The following is a 22,008-nucleotide window of genomic DNA, read 5'->3' on the forward strand; positions in this document are numbered from 1 at the left end:
AGAATGGAGATTAATTTTCAAGTTGGAAAATGTCAGAAATAATTCTAAATGTTGCTAAATGTATTTTAGGACTGGTGCAAGGCAGACTTTAACAAAATATTTGCTTCAGACTATACCTTAATGGGCCCACCAACCACCTATTTGGTCTGAAAAAAAAATCATGGAAGTAGCTTGAGAGAGCAGGCTGGAGAGGACAGGTTTAATCTGAGAGACACAAAATGATGAGGAAAATTACTTTTACTTACAAACTAAATGGACTGTAACAGATAAAGAGGAAAATCCACACATGATATTATTGCTTCTTCCAGTTTCAATGTACCTACAGTTTTCGGGTTTCATACACTTCAGCAATTGTAGCAATTAATGACGTAAATATAAACTAATCTTTGGTTTAGATTATATTTTGCAAACCTGCTTTAAATTCAAGAAATATTTAGGATAGTTGAGAATGGAGTGAGTGCCACAAAGGCCAGAGTTCTTGATTAAGCTGGCTTTGGGATTTCTAACTTACCATACTTGTCTGCAGTTAAAAGATGTTTGATTATATCTTTTAAATAAATGTTCGAAAGTAGGAAATGTTTTTGCTTGCTTTTTTGACAGCAGCAGATAATAGACATTGATCTTATTCACTGAAGACTGATGTCTGCACCTGCCTATTATCAGTTGTGAAGTCTGCTTTATTGTGTGCTATAATCCTGTTTAAACCTGAAGACTTGACATTCAGCTCAAAAAATGATTGATTGTGATAAATTTATTTAATAAAATTCAAATATTTCGGTTTTATTTTCTGTCAATGATAAGATTCCATTGAGAAAAGTTGTATATTACAAATCGAACTTTTAGAGCTTTCAATTTGGAGGTAATTTTACTTGTGATGAAATGAAGCAACATATTAATAATTAGTCAATGTCAGCCATGTATTTAGTTTATTATTAATGGTTCATGATTTTCACAAGATAATCGTAAGAGGTAATCATCGTTTTTTGCTGCTGTTGATTTGTTTTGTAGAGGTAAATCAACAATCTACAATTGTAAAGCAAATTCACTGTTGCATAAATTAGTGCAATGTAATGTAATTTATCACTAGGAAGCTCATTTCCTTGTTTGTTCAAGCATTAGTATGATTGATTATTTTGTTTAACCCAAAAGTCTAGGAGCATACAGCTGATAAAACTGAACTATATGCTTTATAGCTGTCTATATTCGATATTTTAAAATTAATTCTTTATGCAAAAGAAATTTTAGCCACAGAGTTTATAGACTTTTAAAATATTACAGATATTACACATGATTCGTATATTATAGCAAAGTATTATGATCAAGTAATTTAATTCCTGTGTAATTCAAATGTTGATAAGTGTTCCTTGGAAAGGATTAGATGACCTTCCTGGGGAATATGACTTGTGTTGTTCTGTTACTTTGATTTTATTTTCTGTTCCTCTTCGATATAAACGTAAAATTTTTCATGTGGAGTGACACTTGGTTTGTTTTGAATTGCATGTCTATTAAAAGGTTGGTTTCCACTGTCGTCCTTAATTTTGCTAGGTAGTCACATTTTGAAAGAGATCTCTGGTCATTTACCAGGCTTTAATTCTGTGTTAAGTATAGCCAAACATTTGCTGTGCTTTTTACTAGAAACTAATGCCTATTGTCAGACAACCCACCTTTGGTCTAATTTGGCACTCATTGAGACCGGTTTCAGAGATCTAAGACATCTGAGGCCATCCTACAAAATTGCTTTCTTTGAAAAGAAAGAAAGGATTTCTCCTACAGAAAACAAAATGCTGTTCAAAACCTCTGTTTGACACTAGGTGGTTTAGTGACATGAGCTCTCGTTAGGGCCTAAGGAACTGTCTTCTCTGGCTGTTCAATGGATCAAGTTAGTATTAGCTGGCCTTGTCAGTGTTTCTATTGGAACACTTGATATTGATCAAATCAAACAAAATATCTTTGTCTAATTTGTATTATTTTTGGAACAGGTTAACAGGATGTTAGCCTCCTGTTTGATAAAGGGATACATACTATTGTTAGGAATTACCCATTACGTGTGCATCGGTCCATTTAGTTAATTCAATAATATTTTCTTGTTCAGTCGTTTTAAATACAGTAAATTATTGCTTGCATTTGAGATCCAGATTAATGTGTTCCTGTTATTTGAAGAGAAAATCTTATTTTTTTGGAAGTTTGCAGCACTGATGTAGGTCATTAGCTTGCTGTCTACACTAACTCTTTTCTACAGTCTTGTAAGTGTCTCATGCTCCAGATTCTGTTCTGCTTCCATGTCCATCACATTTTCTGAGCAGCATTTCAGATCCTGACAACTCTTGAGTGATAATATTTCTCTTGAGCTCCTCCTCATGTATTGTTTTTTCCAATGAATTTGTATTCATGACTTTGAGTTATTAACCCCTTTGTTAGAGGATTCGTTTTCCTATTTGCTATATCAAAACGTCTTAAATTGAAAAGCTCTTTTTCAGACAGTTTTTAACCTTTCCAACAAGGCTAATAGATTTAATTCTTTAGTGAGCTTCACATGAGCAGTTGGGAGCGAGCATATCCTAAAAGAGGCACAACCAGAGTGTGTGTTTCTGGGAATATGGAGCACAGTGGGGAAGAGGTGCTTTTTTTTCTTTGGTGGTTTATAGTTTGTGAAGTCTTTTTGGAACTTAATGGTTGTAAGGACTTTATAAGACCAAATAAGTTTAACTTTAAGTCACAGCAGGTGAGGTTAGCCTGCTAGAATGTACAACCTGCTGTACGTGGGAAGTCATTGACCTTACTGATGTCCCAGATGACCTTGGGTGTAAGATATGATCTCAACTGCAGAAAGCTAAGTTTCATGTTTTGGAGCCTGAACCGCGGCTGGAAACATTGTGTCATATCCCGAGGCTGAGAGTTATATGGAGAACACATTTAGAGAGGTGGTCACAACACAGCTCAAAGGTTTGGGGGAAGAAGGGAGTGGGTGACTACTTCAACAGTCAAAAAGAATCAGGCAGGTTGTGCAGGAACCCCCTGGAGTCCCGCTCACAATTGCTTTTCCATTTTGGAAGCTGATGAGGGTGTTAGTTCCTCAAGGGATTGCAGATAGAACCAAGCTCTGGCACCACAAGCAGGCCAACATTACAGAAGTGGAGGAAAAACAAAGCAGGAGTGATAGTGATGGGGGAATTCAATGGTTAGGAGAAAAGATGAGCATTTCTGCAGCTGCTAATGTTACTCCTGGTTGGTGTAATGCCTTCTCAATGCAAGCGTCAGGAATGTTACTGAGCAGCTGCAGCACATCCTAATGGGGGAGGGTGATAAGACAGATGCACTGATATGCATTAGTACCAACAATATTGTTTGAATGAAGGATGAGGTCTTGCATCAAGAAGTGAGTAGGACCTGCTCCTCTGATGCTCCCTGGCCTGCTGTGTTCCTCCAGCTCCACACTGTGTTTTCTCAGACTCTAGCGTTGGCAATTCTTCCTACCTCTATATGAGCAGGACCTCAATGTTTATAACCTCTGAAGTACTCCTGTTGGCATAAGCAAGTGAGTATAGAAATGGGAGAGTAGGGCAGATGAGTGTGTGGCACAGGAGTTGGTGCAGGAAGGAGGATTTTGGACTTCTGGATCACAGGAACCAGTTCCGGGGAAGGTGGGACCTGTACAAGTGGGATGGTCTTCACCTGAACCAGAATGGGATTAACATCTTTGCAAGTGGTTTTGCTTGGGCTGCTGGGAGGAATTTAAACTAGTTTAGCAAAAGGAGGGGACAAAAGAATGTCGGTACAAGAGGGACACCGCATACTTTCATAAAGGGGCTTCTGTGATGATGAACTTTTATTGAATGAGGCAAAGTTCATTGACTTATACTTCAATGTTAGCAGTATTATAGGTAAATCAGATGAGTTAAAGGTGTGGGTTGATGTGGAATTGTGATGTTGTTGTCATCACAAATGTGACTGAAGAAGGGGCAGGACTTGCAACTCAACATTTTGGGGAATAGGGGAGGGTGTAAAAGAGGCGGTGGTGTCACATTATTAATTAAGGAGTCAGTAACTGCAGTAAGGAGAGATAATATCTTGGAAGAGGCCTAAAATGAGATTTTGTAGGTAAGGCTTAGGAATTAAAGAAAGAGCAATCACACTGCTGGGAGAATGTTATGGAGACCCTAGTCAGCAGGCAATAGTGGAGAAGACACGTCGGCAATTGAGAGGGGAGGGTGTAAAAGAGGCGGTGGTGTCACATTATTAATTAAGGAGTCAGTAACTGCAGTAAGGAGAGATAATATCTTGGAAGAGGCCTAAAATGAGATTTTGTAGGTAAGGCTTAGGAATTAAAGAAAGAGCAATCACACTGCTGGGAGAATGTTATGGAGACCCTAGTCAGCAGGCAATAGTGGAGAAGACACGTCGGCAATTGAGTAAGGTGTGTGTAAAAACAATAATAGGGTAATTGAACTGGAAGATTTTCAACTTCCCCAACATTAATTAGGATATTCGTTTTGTGAAGTGTTAGAGATTGCAGATTTCTTGAAATGTAGTTAGAAGGATTTTTTATGTAAACATGTGGAATATCCAACAAAGGACAGTGCAGTGCTGGACATAATTCTGGGGAATGGAGCCAGACAGTTGTTTGAGGTGACTATGAGAGAGCATTTTAGTGATAGTGATGACAACTCCATACATTTTAAGTTTGTTATCAAAAAGGAAACAAAGAGTTTGCTAAAAAGATTTTGGATTGGGGTGTTTGAAATAGAATAGACCAGTGTAAAGGCCCGAAATGTTCCCTTTAGAGTGAAATGTAGGAGCTACAAGCCCAGAGAACTATGGATGTCCAGGAATATTGAGGATTGGATAAAAAGGAAAAGACAGGCTTTTAAAAGGTACAAAGTGAGCAAATCAATAGAGCCCCTAAAGGAGTATCGAAAGTGCAGGGAGGGATCTTAAGAAAGCGTGTTGGAAAGCAAAGTGGGGCTTGAAAAAATATGAATAGGATTAGAGAGAATTCCAAAATATTCTGTAAGTTAAACAAAAAGATGAGAATAACCAGAGAAGGAGTAAGACTTTAGGAACCAAGGGGACAATTTATGGAGTCAGCGAACATTGATAGGGAATCAAACACGCACTTCACATCGGTCTTCGTTTTGGTGAAGGACGATGTAGAATTCAGGCACAGGAACTGTAAGGTTCTTAAGCAGTCTGACATGGTGATGAGGAGATGATGATGGTGGCTAAATGAGTTGTATCCCAGGCTGCTGCGGAAGGTGAGGGAGGAAATAAGAGTCCCTGACCCAAATTTTTAATTCCTCTCTGGCCAAAGGGGAGGTCATGGAGACAAAAATATAGAAACAGACCTATGGTCCACCATGCCTATGCTGAGCGGCAAACACCAAATTACAGTAATCCCATTTATTGGCACTTGGCCCACAGCCCCCAGCATTTTAAGTACTCATCCAAATGCTTTATAAATGTTGCAAGAGTATCTGCTTCCACCCTCCTCTCAGGCAGCACGTTTCAAGATATCTACCACTGGGGTGAAAAAAAATCTTTGTTCTATCTCTAAACTACTTGCCCTCACCTTAAACTTATGTCTTCTGGTCTTAGACACGTCTGCCATGGGGAAGAGATTCTCCCAACCTATTCTGCCTAACCTCTCATAATTCTGTGTACCTCAATCAGATGCCCCCTCGACTGCCTCTGCTCCAAGGAAATCAAACCCAGCCTATCCAAGGCTCTCTTCATAACCAACCTTTCATCCCAGGCAGCATCTGGTGACTCTCCTCTGCACCCTCTGCAGTGCAGTTATGTCCTTTCGATAGTGTGGTGACCAGAACTGTACACAGTATTCCATCTGAGGCATTACCAATGTTTCATAAAGTTGTAACAAGACTTCGTGCACCTATATTCAGTACCCTGGCTAATGAAGATGAGCATCCCAGATACCTTCTTCACCACCCTGTCCAATTGTGCTGACACCTTCAGGGATCTCTGCATTTTTACACCAAAGTCCCTTTGTTCCTCAGTTCTCCCATTCATTGAGTATGTCCTTCCCTTATTGGACCTCCCAAAATGCATCACCTTGCAGTTATGAGGATCAAACTCCAACTGCCATTACTTTGCCCAATTTACCAGCTGATCAATACCAGACTGTAGCCTGAGACTGTCTCCTTCAGTATCAACGGTGCTGTCAATATTCATGTCATCTGCACATTTGCTAATTATACCTTATACGTTTAATTGAATTGGATTGAAATTAGATTTATTTTCACATACTCAAATGAGTACCAGTGAAAAGTTTATAAATTGCCACTTACAGCGCCATCTAAGATGCAAAGGTACCTAAGTACCAACCTTAGTTACAGAATAGAAAAATGATGAAAAATAGTTACTCTGCAGCTATACACTAATAGATCAGAAAAACAAAAAGCAAAGTTAAAAAGACAAACCTCAGTCTCTGTCCAAAATTTCCCTGCAGCAGACCGGTGCAGGGGGCCACCACATGGCTTTACATCTAAGTTATTAATGTAAATAACAAAGAGCAAGGGTCCCAGCAACAAATCCTATGGTAAAGCAGTGGTCACAAGCTTCTAGTTACAAAAAACAACACTCCACCATCTTTGCCTCCAATTGTAAGCCAATTTTGGATCCAGTTTATTAACTTTCCTTCAATCCAATAGACTGTTAACTTCTGAACCAGCCTTCTATGTTTGAACTTTGCAAAGACTTTATTGAAGTCCATGTCATCCACATCAACTGGACTATCCTTATCAATATACTTTGTCACCTTTTTCAAACCTCAACTACATTAGTTAGACAGAGTCCCTGTAACAAATCCCGTCTGACTATACCTGATCAATCCCACTATCTACTTCACTATCAACAGTGCTGCCAATATACGTGTCATCTACAAACTTACTAATTATACCCTATACACGGGGCAGCACAATGGCTCAGTGGTTAGCACTGCAGCCTCACAGCACCAGGGACCCAGGTTCGATTCTAGCCTTGGGTGACTGTCTGTGTGGAGTTTGCACATTCTCCCTGTGTCTGCGTGGGTTTCCTCCGGGTGCTCTGGTTTCCTCCCACAATCCAAAGATGTGCAGTCTAGGTGGATCAGTGATGCTAAATTGCCTGTAGTGTTCAGGGGTGTGTGTGTTAAAGGGGAATGGGTCTGGGTGGGACGCTTCAAGGGGCGGTGTGGACTTGTTGGGCCAAAGGGCCTGTTTCCGCACTGTAGGGAATCTAATCTAATACGTTTGAATTGAATTGAATTAGGTTTACTTTTCTAGTATTGATCAATTCTGGGGGGAATTGTGGAGAAATCTTTGGGATCAGGCTTGACTGCATTTGTTATCTGATGGGGTGTTTGATGATAGAATATCAGCCTGATCAATTCTGGGTGTTAGAAATAAGTATACTTGCATTGTAAGTTGTTTTACTTTTAGTCACAAGTTAGAATACTACTGGTTAATCAAAACTGCAGAATCTTTTGGCCTTATTCTTCTGGTTCTTGTCTTTCATCCACTGTAAAGATAAAAGTTCCTGGCCCCTAACCAGCTCTGATAAAGAATCATCAGACCCAAAACGTTAACTCTGCTTTCTTCCCACAGATGCTGCCAGACATGCTGAGTTTTACGAGAAATTTCTTTCTAGTTTCAGTTCATTATGTAATTTGGTGATCTCATCTGGGATCCCAACGTAAGGTTACTTGTCTCGTAACTTGAGAGCCCTTCTAGAATGCGTAATCCATGTACAAAAATGAGTGCTGAGAATTGCAGAGGTTAAAAGCTGATTTAGATCTTCAGGGTGAATTTTACTATATGTGTTGAAAACGAAAATGACTTTGTTAGTTGCTATAACTTTTGTAAAGAATGACGATCTGTTCCTGAGTTGTTTATAAACACTGACCAAAATCAGGTTATCAGCATTAGCAATAAAGTTAGAATTAAGCTATAGTTAACAGCAAGAGCTAAGATGATAAATATGGAGTCTCCTTTTTGTTGTCAGAACTCACTGACCTTTGATCCCTGTCTATAATTTTTTGACGTTAATTTTTGCCCAAACTAATCTGATTGACTGATTTGAAAATCTATCAATATGTCATCTTCATTTGCTAGATAGAATTGAATGTTGTCACCCAGCAATTCTTGAAATTGCCTGTTCCTTAAGTGCTACAACTTAGGAATTGCTGGCTTGCTCAGTATAAAAAAAATGAATATAATGAGAAGATTTTGCAACACCACTATCTGCTGTTTATAATTAGATCTTAAGCATTTGACAACTTCGTATTTTTGCAATGTATCATTTATTTTTTGTTCTACAGGTTAAATACTGCCAGTGATAACATGCTTAACTTTACACTTGAATTCACAAACTGGAAGAGGCTTCCAACAGTTGTGGAGCAGATTCTTTACTGTCGCAGAGCAAACTCTACTTGGGTTCATCAGAAATATTTTGGTATGTAAGCTCTCAATTAAAGTGAAGTACATTTGAGTCACTGTGACGCTTAATACAGATTCTTATTCTTACTGAGGTCACTAAATTTAGAGCAATCTTTTTGAAATAGCTTTTATTTGAGATTGTTTACTTAACTTCTTTTACCTCTCACTGCCTGTGCTGATTGTTTTTGTCTGAATTTCCTCCTGGTGTTGTGAAAGGCTATATATTTATTTCTTCTTCGTATTGTTAAACATATTTATTTGCTTCATATTTGCCCTGAGACTTCTGTCTTTTGCGACTCATAATCCTTTCAAAGTTTTTCTATCTATAAAAATCACTGTCATGTTCTAGTAATTTTAGCTGCCCGGTTATCATAATTCTGAGATCCTTAAATGCTACCTGTTTCTTGGCTCACTTTTCTTTCACTACTGTGCTCTTTAGTTATAATTTAATGTGAATTATAACTGAAATCATTCGTGTTGGCGTTATATATTAGAAAATAAATCAGATGTTTTAAACATCCTTCTTTTCTGAGAAATATCAATCTTGGCAAGAGGGAGGGAAGAGCAGGAGAACAGGTGATATGGTTGGAAGTGTTTGAATGATTAGTGATAGACAGTGGAATATTCCTTAGAGATAATGGGAACTGCAGATGCTGGAGGAATATTTCTTAGGCTCTCTGCAGTTTTACATTGGATATCAGAGATAATGGGAACTGCAGATGCTGGAGATTCCAAGATAATAAAATGTGAGGCTGGATGAACACAGCAGGCCAAGCAGCATCTCAGGAGCACAAAAACCTCTCTGATGAAGGGTCTAGGCCCGAAACGTCAGCTTTTGTGCTCCTGAGATGCTGCTTGGCCTGCTGTGTTCATCCAGCCTCACATTTTATTACATTGGATATTATTGGTCACTGATGATTTTTCTGATCATTATGCATCAGTCAGGTGTAACGAGCGTTTGATTGATCCACTGACACTTTATTAAGCAAGAAGGCAGTGACAGAAATGTTGTTTCTGGAAAAGCACAGCAGGCCTGGCAGCATCTGTGAAGAAAAATCAGAGTTGATGTTTTGGGTCCGGTGACTGTTCCTCTGAATAGGGGCCTTCCTGTTTGGGAAGGTGGGTCCCTGAGCCAGGCTGAATTGCTAAATAATGGATGAATGGGGGAACTTAATGGCTCTACTTCTTTTTGATATGGAGAGAGCATTAAATGAGGTGAGGGTAATAGATGAATGGATCAGGACTAAAACAGAGATGAGGGAGGAGTGTGAGAGGGTAAGAAGGATCGCTTAATATTATGCAGTTGGAATGTGAGGGTTATTGAAATAATTATTAGAGGAGGGGCTGTTGCAAGGACAAGAGTACTACTACCTAGTGGAATGAAATAATGCTCAGTGCAAAAAAGATTAGATATATTTGGTATATTGCTGTAGTGCTGTTTAGTGAATAGGGAAGTCTGGCCCTGTTTGAGTGTGGGAGTAAATGATCATTATTTGCAGTATGTTCATGTGTGTGATGCTGTTGGTGTGCTGTGTGAAAGGATGAGTTTAACTCTTTATTTTCTCTTAGACCATGTGAAATTCATGTGCATTAGATGTACACGTTGAGGAAACGGCGTACAGCACAAATGTTATTGCAAGACTGAAGGTTGAATACATTTTTTACTGATAACAAGCTTCCAATCACAGGTTACTCATTTACTTACCCCAGTCTCCACTCAGTTAAGAGCATTTAACATTACAGCACAGTACAGGCCCTTCGGCCCTCAATGTTGCACCGATCTGTGAAACCAATCTGAAGCCCGACTAACCAACACTATTCCATTATCATCCATATGTTTACTGTATTAGGATAGTTCACATTCCAAGTTAGTACACATGACCGTACTATTCAATCGCATTATTGCTTGTTCACATCTCAAATGGTTAATCTGTATTTTGTAATTACTAGTGGGATGACATTAGATTTCCTCACAAGATACATCATGATCACCGAAAGCTGTTGCTTATTAATTCTTTCCAGTCCATACCTTCTCTTTTTTTTATTCATTCACGGGATGAGGGTGTTGCTGGCTAGACAGGATTCATTGCCCATTCCCAATTTCCCACAGGGCAGTTCAGAGTCAATCACATTGGGGGTCTGGAATCACATGTAGCCTGACCAGGTAAGGATTGCAGTTTCCTCCCCTAAAGAATATGTGAACCAGATGGGTTTTTCCGACAATCGACAATGGATTCGCGGTCACCATTAGATTGTTAATTCCAGATTTTTTTTTGAATTCAAATTCCACTATCTGCCATGGTGGGATTTGAACCCAGGTCCCCAGAACATTATCTGCATTGCGACCAATTACATAATTATATTCTGATTGGTCTAAGCCTAACGTGACTTAAGAGAGATGGACATTGACTGAAGTCACCTCCCACTATCTCCTGACTGGCTTCTCATGACGTCAGTTATTATTGGGTCCATCCTCTTCATTAAATTTGCTACTATGACTTTGCTAAGATAAATATTCTTTGCTCCTTTGTTATAGGGAAAAAGAGAGGCATATGTAGTCTGCACTCAGTATCTTATGTCTCAATCCTAGTTCAGTTGGTGACATTTCCAACAAAAGAGACATTTCCAACTCACTAGAGATAACAAGGCGTAGACCTGGATGAACACAGCAGGCCAAGCAGCATCAGAGGACTAGGGAAGCTGACGCTTCGGGTCTGGACCCTCCTTCAGAAATGGAGGAGGGGAAGGGGACTCTGAAATAAATATAGAGAGAGGGGGAGGTGGATGGAAGATAGATACAGGAGCAGTTAGGTGGAGAGGAGATGGACAGGTCAAGCAGGCAGGGAGGGAGCCAGTAAAGGAGGGTATAGGTGGGGAGCTAAGTTGGGGGTTGGTCAGTCAAGGGAAGACGGACAGGTCAAGGAGGTGGGGGTGAGGCTGGTAGGTAGGAGGTGGGGGTGGGGTTTGAGATGGGAGGAGTGGATAGGTGGTAGAAAGGACGCACAGGTTAGGGAGGTGGGGATGAGCTGGGCTAGTTTTGGGATGCAGTCGGGGGCGGGGAGATTTTGAAACTTGTGAAGTCCACATTGATACCATTGGGCTGCAAGGTTCCCAAGCGAAATATGAGGTGCTGTTCCTGTAACCTTCAGGTGGCATTGTTGTGGCATTGGAGGAGGCCCAGGATGGACATGTTGTCCAAGGAGTGGGAGGGGGAGTTGAAGTGATTCGCGACTGGGAGGTGCAGTTGTTTAGTGCGAACCAAGCGTAGGTGTTCTGCAAAGCAGTCTCCAAGCCTCTGCTTGGGTTCCCTGATGTAGAGGAGGCCACAACGGGAACATCGGATTCAGTATACCACATTAGCAGATGTGCAGGTGAACATTTGCTTGATGTGGAAAGTCTTCTTGGGGCCTGAAATAGGGATGAGAGGGGAGGTGTAGGGGCAGGTGTAGCACTTCCTGTGGTTGCAGAGAAAAGTGCTGTGTGTGGTGGGGTTGGAGGCAAGTGTGGAGCGGAAAAGGTGGTCCCTGTGGAAAGCAGATAAGTGTGGGGAGGGAAAAATGTCTTTGATGGTGGGGTCGGAATGCAGATGGCGGAAGTGTCGGATGATGATGCGTTGGATCTGGAGGTTGGTGGAGTGGTACATGAGGGCGAGGGGGGTTTTGTTTTGGTTGTTATTGTGGGGAGAGTGTGTGAGGGATGAGTTGCGGGAAATGCGGGACACATGGTCGATGACGTTCTCAACCACTGAGAGGAGCAAGTTGCGGTCCTTGAAAAACGACGACATCTGAGATGTACAGGAGTGGAATGCCTCATCCTGGGAGCAGATGCGGCAGAGGTGAAGGAATTGGGAATAGGGGATGGCATTTTTTGCATTCTAGGTAGCTGTGGGAATCGGTGGGCTTGAAATCGATATCAGTTTCCAGGTGGTTGCCAGAGATGAAAGCAGAGAGGTCCAGCAAGGAGAGAGAGGTATCAGAGATAGTCCGGGTGAACTTAAGGTGGGGGTGGAAGGTGTTGGAGAAGCGGATGAACTGTCCGAGCTCCTCATGGTCGCAGTTGCCAGCAGTTTTTTGGTACTTATTTTATCTGCATCTGTCTCTGAAGGCATTACCTTCGACATAAACTAAACTTCTTTGGTTCCAGGGCAGCTGCTTATAACTGACCAGTACTTATTCTTCATGTGAAAATCCAAGAATGGATATTGATAGCACTGGTATCACAACATTAAACATTTTCTGGAGCATTGTCTGGAGAGTGTTCAGGATAGGATAAGTCTTTTGTTTCTATTCCACTTTTGCTGTCTAGAGAGTCTGAGACCTTTTGCAGAAGTCTGGTTTTTCTTTAATTGAAATTAACTTTGGATCTTCTGGTCTGTTCAGCATTGAAACACAACTCAGCAAGTGATCTTGTGGAATTCCTGTTTTTTTTTTGGAAAACTTCTATAACATGCGCCCAGGTCCTGAGATAACCATTAGTTTGTATTTGGTTAATTAAGAGTGACTGATATCTGTTTTTGTCACAAAAGTGAAATAACCACTTTCTCAGGATTTACTTTTCAGCATTTTTTATGCATTAAAAATGAAATTGGTAATAACCATAACCCTCGCAAGGTTAATACAAAGAGGGATTAGTGAAAGAATTGACATGCAATGAACTAATTTAGCTTCAAATGTTAACATGCATGAATATCCGAAAACTGCCGTATGAATGCGAATAGCAAGAAAAAAGTACATGTATTAAGTTTCAGCTAAATCCCTTTGGATCTGAGACATAGCAGAAAGCTGGACACAAAGAATATAATTTTGGTCTGTATTTGACATATTTTTCCATCATGCCTGTATTTTCTGTTCCAATTTAGATGACATACCTTCGTTGACGCACCTTTGTCGTTTAAAAATTCGATCAACTCTAAAAAGTGAATTTCTTCGTTCTGATAAATTTATTTGTCAATTGCCACTCCCTGTCTGTCTGCATGATTTTCTTCTTTATAAAGAAGTATTGAAATTATATGGCGTTCCAGAAATTTCAGAGAGCCAAGAAGAAATCCAAAGAGAACATGGTTACATTTAATATTCATACAACTGATCATGGAAAACATCTGACGTGTGAGAGGTAAACTGAAAAATATATATGGCATGGATGTTGTGTCTTGATGCTTAAGGTGTCATTTGTGTATCTGTCAATTTTTGTTTCTAATTAATCTTGTCGTTCGTCTGTTTTGTTTTAGGATCTACCATTGTAAGGCATTGTGGAATGTGAACTGTGAGCAATACTTCTCAATGATTGTGCATTGTGTTTTTGTCTTCAAATATCATGTCAGGGAGAGTTTTTCACTAAATCTGTCCCCCGTGACTAGTCCTGTTCTTTTTATGTCTTTCATTCTTGTTTATTTACACAGCTCCCAGCATCCTCCAGTAGCTCACCCAAGGGGCTGATGTTCATTTATAAGCCTTGACAATGAATCCTGGCAGACTGTTGACTGGGGATTAATATAGTCGGTGCAATTCTGTTCTCAGCTAAGATCCACATAATTTAATTTTCAAATGGGGGTGCTAGATTCTGATAGATGAGAACTATATTCAACTTTTCTCTTCTGCACATGATACACCTAATTTTCATAGAGACATAGAATACTACAGCATAGAAGGAAGCTGTTTGCCCTCTCCTGATGACTCTACTGGCTTTTTGAAAGAGCTGCCAGTTTCCCCCTCTCTCTCATTGTTGCGATCATAGTTAAAAGACTGAACTAAAGGCATTGAAACAAAAACAGACATTTTTGTAAAAACTCAGCAAGTTTGCAGCATCAGTGGAGAGAAATCAAAGTTGAAGTTTTAGGTCTAGTAACATTCTGAAGAAGGGTCACTTGACCTGAAATGTTAACTCTGCTTTCTCTCCACAGATACTGTCAGATGCGCTGCGTTTTCCAGTGGTTTCTGCTTCTGTTTCTGAATTCCAGCATCTTCAGTTCTTTAAATTTTTTTTATGTTTACTGAAGTTTCTGAGTCTGAATGCGCACAGCATTTGTTACAAATCGGATTAATTGGAAAGGGAAATCAGGTTTGACTGACTTATTGGAGGTATTTGAGGATATACCGTGCAATGTGGATAAATGCCAACCTGCATATGTGCTGTATTTAGATTTCCCGTGGGCAGTCATGGAGCCATAAAGTCCTACAGCACGGACACAGGCCCTTTGGCCCAAACTGGTCCATATCGATCAAAATGTCCATTCACACTAACCCAGTTTCCCTGCACTTGGTCCATATCCTTCTAAACCATTCCTATCCATGTTTTTGTCCAAATGTTTTTTAAATGCTGTTAATGTACCTACCTCAACCAGTTTTGCTGGCAGCTCATTCCATATGCATACGACCCTCTGCATAAAAATATTGTCCATCGGGTTTCTATGTATTCTTTCCCCTTTTAGCCTAAACTGATGCCATCTAGTCCTTGATTCCCCAACCCTGGGAAAAAGACCTAGTGCATTCAGCCTATCCATGCCTCTCATGATCTTATATACTTCTATGAGATCCCCCTTCAGTCTTCCACGCTCGAAATAAAAATGTCCTAGCTTGTCCAACCTCTCCGTATAACAGTCCCTTGAGCCCTGCCCACATCATTGTAAATTTCTTCTGCACTCTTTCCAGTTTAATAATATCCTTCCTATAGCAAGATGACCAAAAGTGAACGCAATACTCCAACAGCAACCTCATCAATGTTCTGAACAACTGCAGTATAAATTCCCAACTTCTATATTCAGTGCCCTGACTGATGAAAGCCAGTATGCCGAAAACCTTCCTCATTGCCCTATCTCCCTGTGACTCCACTTCGAGAGAGCTGTGCTCCAAGGCCCCTCTGCTCCACCACACTGTTTAAGACCCTACCATTCACATGAAACTCCTACCTTCATTTGACGTTCTAAAATGCAACACCTTACACTGATCTGTATTAAACTCCATTTGCCATTTCATGCCCCACTACCCCAGCTAATCAAGATCCTGCTGCAATTTCTGATAGTCTTCCTCACTGTCCACAATACCGCCTGTTTTGGTGTCATCTGCAAACTTAGTAATCATGCTATGTACATTCTCAAACAAATCATTGATATAGATAACAAACAGCAATGGGCCCATCACTGACCCCTGAGGCACACCACTAGTCACAGGCCTCCAGTGTGATGAGCATTCTTCCACCGTTACTCTGTTTCCTACCGTCAAGCCATTTATGTATCCCATTTGCCAGCTGTCCCTGGATTCCATGTGATCTAATCTTCCAAAATAGCCTACCATGTGAAATCTTATCGAAGGCCTTACTGAAATCCATGCAGACTACCTCTACTGCCCTACTCTCTAACGGATTTGTGAGGCATGATCTCCCATGCATGAAACCATGCTAGCCACTCCTAATCAAACCCTCTTTTTCCAAATGCATGTTTTGTTATCCCTCAGAATCTTCTCCAGTATCTTAGCTACAACAGATATTAGGCTTACTGATCTAAAGTTCAGAGCTTTTCTTTGCAGATAATTATTGTTATATTAATGAATAATAATTATTCTTATTGGATAAGAGCATAACATTCGCTACCCTCCACTCTTCTAGGACCTCGCCCTTGGCTAATGGTGATGCACATATATCAACCTGAGCCCCTGCAATTTCTTTTCTAGCCTCTTGTCTCTTGCGAGGTTCTTAGATATATCTGGTCAGGTCTAGGAGATTTATCCACCTTCATACATTCTAATACTACCAACACATCCTCTACTGTGATTTGCACTATCCCAAGGATAGCACCACTAGCTTCCCCACATTTCCGAGTCTTCATGTCCTCCTCCATGGTAAACACAGAGGAGAAATATTTGTTGAGGATCTTACCCATCTCCTGCAGTTCCACGCATACATGTCCACTTTGGTTCTAGATAGGTCTTCTCTCTCTAGTTATTCTTTTTCCTATAATATACTTAAAGAATCTCTTTGGATTCACCCTAATCTTCTCAGCCAAAGCTATCTAGTGGCCCCTTTTTGTCCTCCTGATTTCCTTCTTCAGTAAACTCCTATGCACCCTATATACTTCCAAGGATTCCCTTGATTCCAGCTGCCTGTACCTGAGCTATGCCTCCTTTTTTCTGGTCAAAGGCTCAATATCCCCTGTCATTCCAGGGCTCTCTACTGCTGCCAACCTTGCTCTTTACCCTCACAGGAAAATATAGACTAAGGCTTCCCACTTGCCGGAGGTCCTGTTGCCTGCAAACAAACTACGCCAATCAACCTCTGCAAGCTCCTCTCTGATTCCATCAAAATTTGCCTTGCCTCAGTTTAGAACTTGAATTTGTGGACCAGTTTTTTGCCTTCCTTCTCCATAGCGATTTTAAAATTGATAGGACTATCGTCACTAGTCCCAAACTTCTCCCCCACAGTCACCTAAGTCACCTCTCCTGAACTATTTTCCAAAAATAGGCCAAGTTTTGCCCCTTCCTGAGTAGGACCCTCTATATACTGCTTGAGGAAACTTTCCTGAACACACTTAACAAATTCCACGCCATCTAAGCCCTTAGCACTATGACAGTACCAGTCTGTTATGAAAATTAAAATCCCCCACTGTGACAACCTTCTAACTCCTGAAAGTCTCGGCACTCTCCCTGCATGTTTGTTTTTCTAATTCCCATTATCTATTTGGGAGCCTATAGTACAACCCAATAATGTTTTATTTCTTAGCTCCACCCATAAAGCTTCACTGGATGATCCCTCAGTTGTTTAATGTCTGATACTGCTGCAATACTCCCCTTATTCAAAAATGTAACTGCCCCTCTCATCTTTACTCCAACTCGGTCCCACCTAAAGCACCTGTACCCTGACACATTAATCTACCAATCCTGTCCCTCCCTTAGCCATGTTTCTGGAATGGCTATAATATCACAGTTCCACATACGTATCCACACCCTGAATTAATTGGTCTTACCTGTCAGCCCTCTTGCATTGAAATAGATGCAGTTTAGTCCAGCAGGCAATCCTCACTCCATGTCCGGTTTCATCCTGACCTGCCTCTTCAACTTGCCATTTCTGATTACTGTATCTTCTTCTAGCCTCACACTTGCCTTCCTGCTGTTGAAGATCCCAACCCCTAGCCAATCTAGTTTAAACCCTCTCTTGTGTCACGAGCAAATCTACCCACGAGGACATTGGTCCCTCTTGAATGGATCTGCCCCAGAAAAGATCCCAATGATCTAGGAATCTGACTCCCTGCCCCCTGCACCAATTCTTCAGCCACGCATTCATTTGCCATATCCCCCTGTTTTTACCCTCACTAGCACAATCCTCCTGTTCTTACCCTCACTGCTAGCACTAGTTGACATGTTACTACATATACCAAATAAGAGCTCATGGTGTAGTATGTAGCATGGATAGAGGATTGTTTACTTAACAAGAAGCCAAGTAGCTGTAAATGAGTCATGGAAATAGAAAGGACTGCAGATGGTGGAAGTCAGAGTTGTTAAGATGTGTAGTTGGAGATGTGTTGCAGGTCAGACAGCATCTGAGGAGCAGGAAAGTCGATGTTTCAGGTCTGGACCCTTCATCAGAACCTGACTTTCCTGCTCCTCCAATGCTGTCTGACCTGTTGTATTCCTCCAGCTCCACGTTTTATCGATAATAAATGAGTCATTTTTGGGGTGATAAGATGTAAGAAGTGGATTGTCTTGGGAATCAGCTATTTAAAATTTGTATTTATGATTCAGATCAAGGAATAAAATGTTTCGTTTCTAAATGTGCTGATGGCACAAAGGTGGGTATGCAAGTCAGTTAGAAAGAGAACATTTAGTCTACAAAAGAACACAGGTAGGATCAGTGAGTGGGCAAAAAAAATGGCAGATGGAGTAAGGCGGAAAGATGGAAAATGTGAATATGTCCAGTTTGACAGGAAGAATAGGTAGCAGAATATTATTTAAATGGGGTGCGGTTGTAGAATTCTGAAGGAACTGAGGAATTTGGGTGACCTGGTATATGAATGATAAAAAAGTTAATATGCTGGTACAGCAAGAATTTAGGATGACATGGACTATTTTTTATTGCAAGGGAAATGGAATGCAAAAGTACAGATAGTTTGCTGTAGTTGTTCAGGACACTCCCTAAGGCCTCCTGCCCTGTGCAACTCAGTAGAACTGCTTCAGAGATAGTAGGAACTGCAGATGCTGGAGAATCTGAGATAACAAGGTGTAGAGCTGGATGAACACAGCAGGCTTGTGTGCATCCAACTGTACACCTTGTTATCTCAGATTGTCCAGTATCTGCAGTTCCTACTATCTCTGAAACAATTCTAACCCCACTGCGAGACCATGCTGCTTGGCCTGCTGTGTTCATCCAGCTCTACACTTTGTTATCTCAGTAGAACTGCCTTTGTTTTCACTTCTGTTTATCAAATCACACCCAGAACATCAATCTCAATTGTGTTTATCTGCACCATTGTTTTTGGAGTCCCTCAAAGGGTTTATTTTTGACACCTGCTCTTTCTTGTCTACATGTATCTCTTATCATGGTGCCACCTCCAACAGTGCAACACTTCCTCCTTACAATCCAGGCATGGGATTTTAGCCCACAAGACTCAGTGCCGGGATTTTTACTAACTGAATTACAGCTAACATGACAAAATGTAGAGTCAGGCTCTCTACTCTGCCTTAATGACATACGTCAACACAAACCTTAAAAGAACATTCCCTACTACTCCATTTCCAATATCATGTCCTTTTCTTAGTACTGTTATAAATTAATTCCAGGGTAAAAGCATTTTGTGCTGTAGCTTGATGCTTACTGGGAATTGGATTGAAACATCTCAGACTATTGGATCTTTAAGCCACCAGGCAGAGGAGAATTTCATTCTGTCTGTCTGTGAACAGACTGGTCTATTCTTGAAGACCAGAGATCAAAGACACAATACAATCTAGCTGTCATTTTTCATTTTTGTGACTTTTTTTTGTTTTATGAGATTTGTTTTATGCATGATACCTAAGGAAATATTTGAGGATAGTCTAAGTACAGAAGGTACTAGTTGCTTAAAGGAACATTGAAATTGGTGTTTTTTTCCTTGTCAGGACGTTAAGTACATTTGTGAAATAAATAAGTTCTTTATTTCAGGATTTAATTATGTTTTATACTTGATTGGCTGATACAAACTGATCTATGCCAGTCAGTAGTCAGAATCATGTCAATGCTGGTCCGAAACTGTTCTATTCCAATTTTCCAATACTTGGCCCATAGCCTCATGTGCCTTGGCATTACAAGTGCACATCTAAATACAACTTAACTCTTATGAGGGTTTCTGCCTGTCTTACCTGTATTGCCAGTGAGTTCTAGATTTCCACCACCCGCTGAGTGGGGGGAAAGAAACCTCCAGTCCCCTTACCTAAAATCTACGCCCCTTGAATTTTAGTCCCTTCACCATGGGGAATGTTCCTCCCTATCTGCTCTATTTATATCTCTCATAATGTTATACATCTCAATCATGTACTCCCTCAGTTTCCACTATTCTAAAGAGAACAATCCCAGCCTATCCATCTCTCTTTGTATCTAAATCTCTCCTCCCCGAGCAACATCCTGGAAAATCTCCTCTTCACCTTCTTCAATACAATCACATTCACCCTATATTGTGGATTCCAGAACTACAAGCAATACTCTAGCTGTGACCAAACCAATATTTTATAAAGTTCCAGTGTAACCACGCTGCTGTTAAGCTCTCTGCCTCAGCTATTAAATATATTTTCTTAACCAGTTTATCTGCCTGTTCTGTTACTTTAAGGGACTGGTGGACATGTACACCAAGATCCCTGTGATCCTTGATGCATTCCTGGATCCTGCATTCATCATTTATACCCTTGCCTTGTTTGTCCTGCCCAAGTGCACCACTGCCGTTATTGTTATTGAATATTTTTTGTCATTGAATTCCATTTGCCACCATCAGCCCATTTGACAGTCTACAACCTCCTGCAATTTTAAGGCTAATCTCCTCACTATTTACACCCCACCAATGTTTGTATCACCTGCAAACTTACTGATCAACCCTCCTACATTCGAGTCTGAATTGTTTATGTATTTGTTTGTAGTACATTTATTTATACGACAAACAACAAGGGACCCAACACTGATTCCTGTGATTCAATGGGCATAATTCAATTATTTTTGTACACTAGCTGTATAAATCTGAAAGAAAATATCTCAAAAAGCTGTCAGAAGTTTGTACACTAAGTATTAAATAGTCCCACTGTGACCACATGTACCTAATGAATAAAATGAACTTTTACCTACCAAGTGAAATAATTTCTTGCAAATGGTTAATATTTTCAATTACATGTTCCAGTTATATTACCATTGAAATTTTGATTGCAAATCTTGGGAAGTTGCAAACAATGTGTTCAGCAAAGTAGACCATTAATCATTGCTTGTTTCTTGTGGTTGCAGTGTTACTTTAAGGTGAAAATATGAAACAAATGGGTAATCGTCTATGGAGGGCAGCAAAGACTCATCAAACCAATATGAGTGCAGTGGTAGCATTATAGTCTCTCCAAAACCGTGCATTATCATTGTCAGATGATAAATTTTAGGGGTAAAATGGGGGATGGGTTGTGGGAACAGATAGACTCTCACCTGCTGAGCTGTCAAAAGGATTTTTATTTTGTGGCTTTTACATGCATTTGTCAGATATTCATTTCTAATGTAGTTGAATGCAGTCTACTTTTCTATCTTGAAGCTGTGTGTATTTTTTGTACAGGAACCTTATGGATTCTTTTGTGCTATTGACATTCTTGTCATTAGTCACTACGCTTGAGATAAAGCACCACGCTTATTGCAGCTGAATTTTATTTTATCTTCACTTAAAACAATAAAAGTACTATCATCTAGAAGGAGGAAGAAATATTGTTTGTGACTTTTTAATGCAGTATGGATCCTTTCTCTCTGGGCTTTTTTTGCTAATTACTGCTTTGATGTGAAACAAAATTAGAAATTGCTTTGCAAAACTCAGCAGGTCTGGCAACATATGTGGGGAGAAAGCAGAGTTAATGTTTCGAGACTGGTGATTCTTTATTAGAATTGCTCTGATACGTTTTCTTTTAAATACCACTGTAGAAAGAAGAAAAAGAAACGATGAATCGTCAGCAGCGGGAGTGTCTTTTCACCATTGCCATTGAAGACGTGAAAAACAAGACGATGTGGATGACCAGGATGGAATGATTAGAGATAACATATGAATGAACAAAGAAAGTAGTGTTGGTGACAGACTTCCAAGCAGAGTGTGTTCAGACACAGATTGTGATGACACGAAGAAATAAAACCAGTTACCTACTGGAGATACCTTTCTCTGACTTCACTTTCCTCCTGGTCATAAATACAGTACCATTCTGTAATGTGCTAAATTTACTATATTTTGCCGCTGATTTATTCAATTATAACTGTAAGGAAACATTTTAATAAATAGATGATCTGTTTGGATTTTTTAACCCCTTAGTAAATTTAGGAATTACATGCTTTCTGTCAATAGAATGTGACTGACAGTGGGGAATACAACAGCCACTGCTGCACATTAACAAAATGATCCTTT

The 22,008-nt window shown here is 40.2% G+C and overlaps 1 protein-coding gene across 3 annotated transcripts in view; it reads left to right on the plus strand.

Moving 5' to 3' along the window:
- asb3 (ankyrin repeat and SOCS box containing 3) overlaps positions 1 to 21,766 on the plus strand; it is an 85,277-nt gene extending 63,511 nt beyond the window's left edge. For 2 of the 3 annotated variants that reach the window (XM_048535715.2, XM_048535712.2), the window contains 3 exons: positions 8,312 to 8,445; positions 13,288 to 13,541; positions 21,537 to 21,766. In XM_048535715.2, coding sequence (XP_048391672.1) covers positions 8,312 to 8,445; positions 13,288 to 13,499 — 346 coding nt within the window. In that variant the 3' untranslated portion in view covers positions 13,500 to 13,541; positions 21,537 to 21,766. The remainder of the gene's footprint in view (positions 1 to 8,311; positions 8,446 to 13,287; positions 13,542 to 21,536) is intronic. The other variant, XM_048535714.2, reaches the window with a different exon arrangement.
- The last annotated feature ends 242 nt before the right edge of the window (positions 21,767 to 22,008 follow it).

This window comes from Stegostoma tigrinum, chromosome 9 (assembly GCF_030684315.1).
Source record: "Stegostoma tigrinum isolate sSteTig4 chromosome 9, sSteTig4.hap1, whole genome shotgun sequence".
Classification (NCBI taxonomy): Eukaryota; Metazoa; Chordata; class Chondrichthyes; order Orectolobiformes; family Stegostomatidae; genus Stegostoma; species Stegostoma tigrinum.